This window comes from Eurosta solidaginis, chromosome 2 (genome assembly GCF_040869045.1).
Source record: "Eurosta solidaginis isolate ZX-2024a chromosome 2, ASM4086904v1, whole genome shotgun sequence".
In the NCBI taxonomy this organism is placed as follows: domain Eukaryota; kingdom Metazoa; phylum Arthropoda; class Insecta; order Diptera; family Tephritidae; genus Eurosta; species Eurosta solidaginis.
The window spans coordinates 133981444-133994240 of record NC_090320.1 but is presented as its reverse complement, the minus strand read 5'-3'; the positions used below and the strand labels follow the sequence as shown (position 1 = coordinate 133994240).

At 37.8% G+C, this 12797-nt stretch overlaps 1 protein-coding gene across 7 annotated transcripts in view; it reads left to right on the top strand.

Moving 5' to 3' along the window:
• The window catches only part of hgo (homogentisate 1,2-dioxygenase), a 1123318-nt gene that overhangs the window by 1032562 nt on the left and 77959 nt on the right, over positions 1-12797 (top strand). The window contains exon 9 of one of the 7 annotated variants that reach the window (XM_067766249.1): positions 10908-10949. The exons of the other annotated variants lie outside the window; for them this stretch is intronic. Within the exon in view, the coding sequence (XP_067622350.1) occupies positions 10908-10934 (27 nt within the window). The 3' untranslated portion in view covers positions 10935-10949. Of the gene's footprint in view, positions 1-10907; positions 10950-12797 lie in introns of those variants that run through there. 7 annotated transcript variants of the gene reach the window in all.

Genomic DNA, 12797 nt, shown 5'->3' with positions numbered 1-12797 from the left:
CTTACCCTTATCGAAAGGTATTATAATTAATTCGATGAATTAAAAACGCAGTTGGAATTGTTAGATGAGACCCAATTGCTCGAAGATCACCGCACCACAGTAGATGAAAGCTACTGCGACATCAAGGCACTATATGCAGGCAAATTGTCGAATCTTCGCTCATCACCAAAAGATCCCGCTTTGAGCAGTACTCAAGTTGGTATACAGTCATCGTATGCGCATCGCCCACAAATGCACCTTCCAAAATTGAAGTTGTCAACTTTTAGTGGATGTCAACGTGAGTGGTTGGATTTCCATAATATGTTCACGGTGCTAGTAGACAAAAATCCTGATCTGGGCGATGTTGAAAAGTTCCAGTATTTACGTTTAAGCTTAATTGGGTGTGCTGCTAGACTGCTAACTACCAAAAGGCGTTAGAATTACTAGAAGCCCGCTACGACAACAAGCGCATTATTTTCCAAGCCCACCTGCAGCACATCTTCGATAGTCAACGTTTAACAAACCCCAACGTTGCCAATCTACGTGAATTCATCGACAAAATTAGCTCTAACATGCGGGCAATGCAAACAATGGCTAGTACAACACAAATTGCAGACGGTCTCATTCTATATCTGGTTGTATCAAAATTGGATCAGAACACCCAAATGAAATGGGAGGAGGAAACAGCAGCAAAATGGGATCGAGCAGCACAGTCCCAAACTCTGAACCTACCAACGTGGGAGGATTTGATGAAATTTTTGGAGCGTCGGTGCCAACTCATCGATATTGTTGATGTCAGTAAAGAAACACAGAAACCGCCTACTTGTACCGCAATGTCGTCCAACTCAGTGCCAAAAAATCACAAACCCACAAAACAATTATGGTTCGTGACTACACATAAACAACAAAAATGCAACCTGTGTGATGAAGTTGCAAGTCACAATGTTTTCAACTGCACTTCCTTTATGAAACTTACGCCTAGTTCGCGGTATGACCTAGCAAAGAAAAAAAGACTTTGTTTAAACTGTTTGGGCTTAAATCATACATCAAAGGAGTGCCCATCATCGCGCAGGTGTCAAGTGTGTCATGTCAGCCATCATACGCTGCTCCATCGAGACCAGTCAACAACACCATCGTCGTCAGAAACTGCACCTCCAGTCCAACCGTCGTCATCGTCTTCGTTAACAGCAATCGACTTGCCCTCATCAATGAAACCAACAGTCCTTCAGGCATGTTACGACACAGATCACGTCATATTAGCCACAGCCATGGTGCAGCTACGCAATCCATCAGGCATAACAGTACAAGCGCGGGTATTGCTTGATTCAGCTTCACAGTTACACTTCATCACCGAACGCATGGCCCAATCTCTTCGATTGAATCGTAAAAAGATTTCCCTGGAAATTAGTGGCATCAGTCTATGTGGTACTAAAGCGCAATATGTATGTAAGGTTGAGTTGCGATCGTCTCATACATCATATACATCCATAATTGATGCTGTCATCGTACAAACAATAACACAATTCCAGCCACGAACTACGTTAGATATTAGCTCCTGGAAAATGCCAAAGAATATCTCCTTAGCTGATGAGGTCTTTTATAGGCCGGGCCTGTAGACCTTCTCCTAGGCGCGGGCGTGTTTTACGATTTACTTATGGTAGGCCAGATTAGATTTTGCAACGAACTACCATTATTACAGAAAACAAAAATTGGTTGATTGGTAGCGGGTGCTGTCACCAATCACTCACCACTTGCCTCGGCTGCACTAGTAACTTCGTATAACACTTCGGTTGGCACAGATTGTTTCTTATCCACTACCAAACTTTCGCAATTAGCGTTAGCCTCGTCACAACACAAAACGGAATCCCTATCACTGGAGCCATCCTGTGATGAAATCTTAGAGCGTTTTTAGCAACTGGAGCAGCATTCACAACACCCTAAGGTACTAACTTTGAGCGAGATGGAGTGTGAAAGGCACTTCCTTGAAACAACCAAAATATGTCCAACTACAGGTAAATTCATCGTAAGGCTTCCGTTCAAAGAAACACCACAATCACTAGGCAGCTCCCACGACATAGCTCTTCGTCGCCTTTTGTCCACTGAATCAAAACTACGTCGCAACAACAATTTACAAGCCGACTACATCGCGTTTATGCAGGAATATATAGATCTCGCCCATATGATACGCATACCGTTGCCCAGCGGCTCAGTTAACTATATTCCTCACCATGCGGTTCTCAAATTAGATAGCAGTACAACTAAAATACGCGTTGTCTTTGATGCATCATGTCGGACAACGAATGACAAATCTCTTAATGACTTACTACGTGTTGGGCCAACTATTCAAGACGATGTTTTCTCAATTCTTGTTAGATTCCGCACACACCTCTTCGTTCTAATGGCCGATATCGCCAAGATGTATGGGCAAATTTTGGTTGACCACCATGATGCAAAGTATCAGTGCATATTGCGGCGGGATGTAGACGGCGGCAAAATAAGCACATATCAATTACAAACGGTTACCTATGGAACTGCGTGTGCACCATACCTAGCAACCAAGTGTCTGCAACAGCTGGCAGATGAGCACACTTCAACACATCCCATTGGCTCTGAGGTAGTACGTCGCGATTTCTACGTAGACAATCTGATGACCGGAGCATCCACCGTTCAGGAGTTGATAGAAATCAAAAATCAAGTAGTTGATATCCTAGCTCATGGTGGATTTCCGTTAAGAAAGTTTGCGTCCAACGATCTGCGTACCATATCAGATATACCACTTACTGGTCGAGAAGATATAATTCAACTTGATGACGTCGATTACATAAAAGCGTTGGGCCTTCGATGGTCACCCTCATTAGATTGTTTTTTGTTTAAATACACACAACCCACATCATCATCAAAGGTAACCAAAAGAACCATACTGTCTCATTTCGCTCGCTTCTTTGATCCATTGGGGTTGCTCAACCCAATCGTCGTCACTTGTAAGGTTCTAATGCAAAAATTACACAAGTATACACGGTTTTGGATCTAGGCAACTAAAAGTGGTTTTTAAGACAATTTATGACGCTGAATCCGATTCTTCATTCCATTTTTTAAGATTGATTCTAGTTTTTAATACAGTCAAACAATGCATTTTTACAGATTTTTGTGAAATAATATTCATTTCATTAACTTAAATGTAACAAATCAGAAATGAAGATTGGTGAAACTTTGCCTTTTGTATTGTTTAGTATCTGTTTCGCGTATTAGAGTCCAACAGTAGTCGCTCATCATGCCTTCATCCCAAAATCCTTGGTGTCGTCTTTCAATGTTGGCTAGATCTTGGTGTAGCCGCTCTCCTTGTTCGTCGCTCGTATCACCCAAGTTTTCGTACGGTGTATTCATTTCATTAAATAAACCATTAATATCGTTACAGAAACTTATGTTGTCTTCTTTTTTGAAGAACGGTCGAAGTGCCTGATTTCTGTTTCTGTATACAGTAACTTGTGTTCGAGAGTCTAGATATTTCCATTGTTGCAACCGTGATGCTAGCAAGTCTGCTCTTTGTTTCGACAAATTCAAATCACGAATCAAATCGCTTAGTTCATCTTGCGAAATTAGATGTGTCGCTTCAATGACAAAGTCGCTTTCACTGCTCGGGGCGATGGAGTTAAAGTTTCCAGGACGTTTCCACTTATACTTGGACAAACTAAAAATAAATCATTAGCAGTACGTGGAACGTGGCTTGGATACTGATGATACATCAGGATATTTATATATTTTTTTAATTTTTTTGCATTATTCCCGTAACTCCTCATGGACCGGCCGTAGGTCCTCATGGACCGGCCAGTTCAACCTACCTACCCGCACCTTTAATCAAACAAAAGTAGCAATCATCTACATGGTTTTCAGGTTCTCTCCAGAGCGCTGGCATTGAAAAGGAAAAGTACTCACGTTCTCCCAATGACCACTTATACAGCTTTGTTTTGCATGCGTTACAAGAAAATTTCGGTAACCATGACTTATGACTGTCTGCTACTCTGAAACCAAAGTAGTGCAGATACGCATCTTTGAGCGCATTTGTTATTATTTTGCCACTTTTTTTAATCATATAACAACCACAAACGTAACAAAAACACTTTGAATCAACTTTGCAACACCGTCTCTGCATTCTTATTTGCTCTAATCACTTTTATTACTTTACAGCTACAGCTGACATGACTTATCAAGCAGTGCCACTATTTAAAAGCTGCTATAACAGCACAATGGTGCTATCATGCCAGAAATCGGAAACTAGAATCAATCTTAAAAAACTGAATGCAGATTCGAATTCAGCATATCAAATATAGTTAAGAATCGTTATTATCTGCTCAGATCCAAAAGTTGACCTGAATTTGTAAACTTGTGTTATGGAAGCTTCGTTTACATTGGGATGAAAGTGTACCATCCTGCTTATACACAGAGTGGCAATCATTTTGCGAGCAGCTACCCCTAGTAGAAAATATCAGAGTGGCCAGGGTAGTACAATTTGGGAACGAATGTACCTTTCATGCTTTTGCAGATGCCAGCACTAAGGCATACGGAGCCTGCATCTATATGGTTTCGCATTCCGAGTGGTCATATCGGTCAGCCCTTTTGTGCGCAAGGTCTCGAGTTGCGCCCACTAAAGAAGTGAGTCTACCGCGGCTGGAGCTTTGCGGGGCTTTACTGTTAGGTGAATTATTAGATTCCGTTTGCAATCTACTCCATCCAGACCCGCTCAGTGTACACTGCTGGACAGATTCAATGGTTGCGCTTGCATGGATTAGTGGAGAGCCGTCAAGATGGACGGCGTTCGTCACTAACAGGGTGTCAATCATTCAAGCACTTACATCGAAATTTACGTGGCATCATGTTCCGGGCCAGCTGAACCCAGCAGATATTTTATCTCGTGGCGTCACACCAAAGAATCTTCTCGACAACAATTTTTGGTTCAATGGTCCAAACTTCATCGTTCAACCAAATGAAGGTCTCATCAGGGTCGGAGGTCGCTTCAGAAACGCAACTCTTCCGTTCGACGAAAAGCATCCTATTTTGCTACCAAAAAATCATCCCTTCGTATCGTCAATCATACTCCACCTCCATCGACAATATCTCCACGCTGGAAATCAGAATTTACACAGCATTGTACGAGAAAAGTATTAGATTATAAACGCACGTAACGTCATCCGCCAGGTAATACCTCACTTGTTACAGATTTCGTCTCATTTTAGCAGAGCAGATAATGGGCTCCCTGCCTAAAGATAGGGTGACTCAATATTCTCCATTCGAAGTAACAGGGGTGGGTTATTGTGGTCCTCTACTAATGACGCAAAAAATAAGAGGAAAATCACCCATAAAAGTATATCTGGCCGTTTTAATCTGCTTCAGTTCCAAGGCCATCCATCTGGGGCTAGTACCCGATCTCACATCAGCAGCATTTATCGCAGCGTTGAGGCGTTTCATCGCTCGTCGCGGAAGATGTAGGGTTATCTATTCAGATAACGTAACAAACTTTGTAGGCGCTAATTGAGAGCTTCGAGAACTCCTTCAACAATTCATGTCACAACAACATTATGATGACGTACAACAGGCTTGCTGTGAAAACGCTATCGTGTGGAAGTTTATACCACCCCGCTCGCCGTACTTCGGTGGCCTCTGAGAGAGCGCAGTAAAGCAAGCCAAAAATTATTTACGAAGAACCATTGGGGCTCATATTCTAACACACGATGAATTGCACACAATTTGTTGCCAGGCTGAAGCGATTATTAACAGCCGACCATTAACACCCATGACCAGCTGTCCCGATGATATGCGCCCCGTAAAACCAGCTCACCTTCTTATTGGTCGCTCACTCACTAGCATACCGGAGCCATCGCTCTCGTTATCAAACCCAGGCGCATTAAAGCGCTATCAATTATTACAATGGATACAACAGCAATTTTGGGAACGGTGGAGCAAAGAGTATTTGCGAGAATTACAACAACGAACAAAGTGGAAAACCCAATTACCAAATTTGCAGCCAAATGATTTGGTTTTATTGCAGGAAGACAATACTCCCCCATTAAAATGGCCTATGGGCCGCAACGTCGAAACAATCACAGGCATAGACGGAAAGGTGCGTGTTGTTCTCGTAAACACAGCGACGGGCATTCATAGAAGGGCAATAACCAGAGTAGCTAAGCTACCAGTCGATGCAAATGCCCAAGTTTCTCTGGGAAGCCACACTTCCCAGGGGGGGGGGGGGGGGGGTATGTTCAGGCACTAGAGACCTCAATGGGTTAAAACAAACCAACGGAAGAATCATTCGATCAACATTTTTGTTATTCTCGTTTGCCATTGAATATTAGGCAAATTGTTTTCGTAACAACAGCGCAAAACTGTTCCTTTCTGCCTTCACAGGTACGTGCAAAACATGCACATACATTTGTACATACATACACCATCACTCATCGTAGCTGCAGCAACAAAATATGTCACCAAATCACGCCATTTCTTCGTCTTCGCCACCCACACCGGTCATCATCGCTTTACATGTATCAGTTGCTATTGTCGTGACCGCAAAGACAATAACAACATGCAGTATCTTCGAAAAAGCTCACCTTGGTATACCACAGCATAACTTGAACTCCAATGAAATTATTGAAAAAGAAGAAAAGTCAGTTAATTAGCAATCATTATCGCGAAAACATCATCGTCGTCGCTGGTACACAAAGTTTCGTTGTTCTTACAGTCCGCTTACGAAATATAAAGTTTTATAACAAATTAATTTTGCAAAATATTAACATTACATAAACAATTTAGAAAATAAGAAAGTTGTAAGAAGTGAATTGAAAATTAATAAATTGAATTGAATATCCCAAAAGGGAGAGAAAAAAGCTTCTTTTCCTCACCATCCGTCTTTGGTAATGAATTATCGCACTTTTTCGGTTTTTCGAAATTTTCGAAGTCCGATTTCGTTCATTTTAAATAGCGATCTGAGATGGGTGCCCAGGAACCTACATACCAAATTTCATCAAGATACCTGAAAATTTACTCAAGTTATCGTGTTAACGGACAGACGGACGGACGGACATGGCTAAATAAATTTCTTTTTTCGCCCAGATCATTTTGATATGTAGAAGTCTATATCTATCTCGATTATTTTATGCCGCTACGGATTACCGTTATGTGAACAAAATTAAAATACTCTGTGAGCTCTGCTCAGCTGAGTATAAAAAGTGGCTCAAAACTGATGTTCTTAAACTCACCAAACATAGCCAAACCAACGATCGTATTTCGTTTAGTGGCTTGCAATCCTCCCACCGTGGTTTTCCTTGGCCGTTATTTGCTCACGTTTTTTTTTTTTTTGTTTTGGAAAACCCCAATTCTCCTTGCCTGAGGAAACGAAGGGAATATTTCTAATCACACATGTTTAGCATTGCCGTCCGAAATAATCTCAAACACTCGTTTGTGTGTGTGATGTATTTCCAATTCAAAATAATTTATTTTTTTTATTAACAAATTTAGATATCTAAATTTAATGTAAAAGTTCTACATGTAAAATAATCACCTTTATGGCAAATTCTAACAAATATGTTATTTTTATAAAATTTTTTCATAATTGCAATTATTGTTGCTTGTTATTACCAGAAAGATTCCAAAGAAAATTATAGCTATCAGCCTATTGTAGAGGACTCGGTATATACAGTAGAAAGGACAACAACAACAACTATAAAAAAAAAATCTCCCATGACTTCCGATCTAATTGTATTTATTTTAAACACTACAGCATTATTTTTGTTTTGCCATACAACTCCTTTCCTAGGATATGACTTTAAATGCGAGGGGCTTATGCAAAAAAATGTTAACTCTTAACATTATTTTATCATATCATTTATAAAAATTTCAAAATAAGTCAATGAACAAAATATAATGAAAAGTTAATAATCAAAAGAATAACAATTTACACCAAAACAAAATACGAAAGGCCTTCCATGTTGTTGTTGCAGTAGGCTGGCGACTAAAAGTAAAGTTGCAAATTTTGTGTATCTGGTTTCGGTGTTGTCATTTACCCTGCTTCTTCATAAAACAGGTTTTTGGTATTGACATACTAATTTAGTATGTACATGTTTGAAATGCAAGCTCTCTTTTTCTTTTACTTTATACTTATATTATGATTTTCTAATTTATATGTTTTTAAATATTTTTAATTTTAAAGTGCAAAAAGCGCTAAATTGCAATTTTTAAATTTTCATGGATTTATTTAAACCATTTTTTTTCTTTTTTGTTGAACAATTATAAAATACTAATCTTTGCTAATAGGCAAAAAATACTAATTCGAAATTTGCATATTTTCGATTTTTTTTCGCTAACTAATAAAATCTTACATCCAGGTTATTTTGTTAATGTAAATTCAGGTTTATAGCATGGATAATTTTAATTTAACTTTGCACTAAAGTAGTTTGATGACTTTGATTTATAACTCTTTACTTAACATTACTTCGGCCGAATTCTCTATTTGCCAAGGTACTTGCAGTGGTATATACTTATGTACATTAGGGTGGCCCTTCGTTGTATGAAGGGAAAAGAAGTGTTTGGATTCTTGATCTCACCCCCTAAAAATATGCGAATAGTTCAAAAACGAATATATGCAAAATTTTAGGCCAGTCAGAAAAGATTTCGAGGTGGCGCAAACGGCTTGAAATCCTGAAAAATGACGAATTTTTACAATTTCTTGTTTCAGGCTTCCATATTTCTAAACCGTATGAAAATTTATTGCTTTTCCATACCGTAATAAGATCTGTATTTTCTTACTTTTCTAAAATGGCCACAAGCTGCAAAATCGGTCGATCAATAACAGAGTTACAGGGCAAAATAAATATTGCTTTCGAAAAACAAATATGAAAAGTAAATTAAGTTTGTGCAAATGTGTTGCACGTGCATGCTAAAGCGTCACATGCTTGTGATATACCGTTATAACCGTATGGCTTGGAAAACTACTTCCAGAAATAACAGGTCGTGAAAAGGTGGAACGACTCCAGTTGTTGTTACTTATAGGAATGGCGAACAGTTAATAGGAGCTCAAAAATTATATGCTGCAACAGGCTCGGAAATAGCTGATACGTTGTGTGAACTGTTATTTGAATGGAATCTGATGATATTGTGGCCTGTTGTTTTGATACGACATTGGTTAACACAGGCGTTATAAAAGCACCTGCAACGTTATTAGAAACAAAAACTTGAGCGAAAACTTGTGCACCTACCTTTTCGTCATCATATTTATGAAGTTTTGCTGAGAGGGGTTTTCGGATGTTATTTTCCAGTAAATACTAGTAAGAACGTCCAGTTATTTCGGCGATTACAAGAAAATTAGAAAAACATCGACAAAAATAGTTTTAAAGATTAGCTACAAAATAACGATTGAAATTACATTTAAGCGATAGAAAATATACTATTCTAAATTTCTCTAAGGAAGAGTTGAAAAAGAAAATAATAAGAGATGACTATAGGGAATTATTGGAATCAACGTATATATGTCTAAGAGCAAGTGATGGCATAAAGATTCGTGTACCAGGGCCCACTAATCATGCTCGGTGGATGCCTAAGTTATTGTATTGCTTAAAAATCTATTTATTTCGTGAACAGCTTCAACTGACGGAGTATGAAGAGAATTCGATAGCAAGTACATGCGCGTTTATTATACAATTCTATGTTAAACTTTGGTTTAACTGTACCAATCCTCATAGAGCACCTCTTCAAGACTTATCTTTTATTAAAGAAATTTATAAATACAGAAATGTTAATAAAAAATATTTGACATTGCAAAAGAAAAGTTTTATAACCACCTATGGTACTTGTCTGAAGAATGTATTGCATTGGCATTGTTCGATGATGACGTCCATGTACCATGAAGAAAAAGATTGTAGAAAAAATCAAAAGCATAGACAACTGCGACAAGGAAACTGAAAATTTAAAGAGGACACACTTAAGGCCCAGTGAAATCAATATATTCATATAAAAAGAACTACACGATTTTGTGACAGGAAATACAATTTATTTTTTGGTCGGTTTGTGATATCCTCTGAATTTCTGGAGGTAGATCCAATATACTTGGGGGATACAGAAACCTAGAAAAAAGCTAAGGATACTGTTACAAATATAAAATTAGTTAACGATACAGCAGAACGGGGAGTACAACTTTTGGAAGAATATAATTGAATACTTACAAATGAAGAACAAGAAAAAAAAATATTTATTACAAGTTGTAACTGATTACAAAAAACAATTTGAATCACATAATAAATCATCACTAATTAGATCCTAGGAAATAATATCATATTATATACGTGTCAGCTAAAGTTTCACACGATATATGTATATGGTTTAAAAATGTATTTTCAAAAAAGTTTATAATAAAAAAAATTTAAGCAAACTCATTTACGTATACTCATTATATACACATTCTTGAAGTAATGACACCGTGTCTAAGGCATAATTTATTTTATAACTTTATTATTATTTCTCCAATTTTTGTTGTCTTAGATTTATTTGGAAGTCAAATATCTCTAGAACTTACTAATAACACGATAAATTACGTTTCGCTCATAACAAATGAAGCAGGGTTGACCAAATTTAAGAAATTGTAAAAATTCGTAATTTTTCAGGATATCAACCTCTTTGCGCCACCTCTAAACCTTTTCCGATTGACCTAAAACTTTGTATATTCTAGTTTTTAGGCTATTCGCATATTTTTAGGGGGTGAGTTCGAGAATCGGAACACTTTGGAAAATAAGGGCCACCCTAATGTACATATGTGTGTGATATTTACTTTTATACTCAATATAGTTTTTCTTTCTTTCTTTTTTATATATAATAGCTTTCTCTTTCTGTTTAAAAATTCATAGTTTTTGGTTATAAAAATTAACTTGTTTTCCACCATTCTCGCATAGGTTTATGTATATTGTGACGAATTTTAGCAACACAGAGGCATACTATCATCTCTAAGCCGATGCTAAGCAGTGACTTGTATGCACATCAATAATTCAATCATTATATCTTCACATATGTACGTACACGCAGCGGAGAAGAGACGCACATGTACATGCAGATATCATATCTGAGATGCTCCCAAAAGTATGCAATTATAATTGTGCTCACATATACACGCGCTATAAACGTAGTAATTTTATAGCTGATAACCAACTAGTAAATTCTAGAAATGGAAGCGCCTAGAAGTATGCGAACGAGAAATCACAGAGTATAAAAGGCAGCAACAGTAGAGGCACGACAATCAGTTTGATTTGAGACGCTATCTGGCGAGCAACAGTAGTGTTATTGTGAAGTACTTTAATAAAGCAGAAGGTTGCAAGTAAGAGGAATTGCAGTAAATTCGTTACAATATGTACATATACATAATTTGTGCGGTGAATGCATCTTTAAAAAAAAGAAGAGAAAATAAAGGAAATTTCTTTTAATGTTTTTTGAACTTTACACCGCACTAAGTTTTTTGGCTTTTTAGCCCTTTTGGCTTTCAACTAATATTTTTGATTTTCGCAAGATTTTATAATTTTTAAATAATTATATGTTGTATGAAGTAGCTTATGCGCGTGCTTAATCCGTTTCCGTCTATCACTATACTGTTGTATGTCAAATTTTAAATAGGCCGCTAGTGGTTAGGAGAGCTGGAAAAGGAAATATCCGTCTACATTCCTGTATGTATCTTATTGTTGGGTAGATGTTATAGCATAAAAGAAATGTAATGTACTATATCCGTAGGACGTGTTTTACTAATCGCTCTGTGTTTTGTACACTTTAAGAGTTTAAAAATAAAATCAAAATTGCTCTACAGTCTTTTTTTGTGTTTTCTCTTGGGTAAAATTTAAGAAGTAATAAAAAAGAAACAAAGTGCAATACTATTAGAGTGAAGGCTGGATAAATTAAATGATACCAATCAAATCATAATTTCTGCGCAACGAACATACAATAACACAAACATAATCAGAGATTGAAAATACTTAATATGCCGTGCAACTGCGGCCAAAAAGTGAATCGGGAGAATCCAAAAGTGCAGTGCAATTGATGTAAAGAGTTTTTTATCCTTGACTATGTAGGTTTGCTTCAGAGTGACTTAGATTTTCTGCTCACTTCGGGAAAACCTCTTTCATGCAAAGCCTGCTCAGCTCAGAGGCGGTCATCTATACGTTCGCAGCCCCTGTCAACTCTGCCGCTTGAAACAAATAATATATCTGATGTCATTGAAGATATGCATAATCCGAAGCATCCAATTGCTTTTCTTGCTAATGAGCTTAGCAAAGTAAGGCAAGAAAATGAACACATTATGTTACATGTCAATTCACTGCATGAAGACAACAAAAATCTACTGCTGAAATCTGATGATCTTATTGCCGAAGTTCGCCCTTTGCGCTCTCAGGTTGATACTAAAGTTTCCGCTCTCTCAACACTAACTGTTGAGGTTAAAAATCTTAGTAGCATTGTTGCTAAATTAGCTATTAACCTACCAAAGCAGCCTACAACCGCTGAAATTATTGCTGCGAATGCTGAGAGTGTAAAGCCAAAAAATTCAACAATAGAAGAAAACATAATTGCAAATGAGTCAGAACCTCAAATGAGCACAAATGATGACATTACTATTTTGCCTTCCCCTTCTGTCAGTTGACAGTGAAATGACGTCAACGTCCTTTAGATTGGGACGTGCGTAATGCTGCAGGCACTAAAAAAGTTAAGCGTAAGCTAGCAGTGATACCTCATGCAGCGGGAAATCGAAGCCAAAAGTACTCGAAGGAAATTAAGTAAGCCCATTGTTATTGGTAATTGTAATA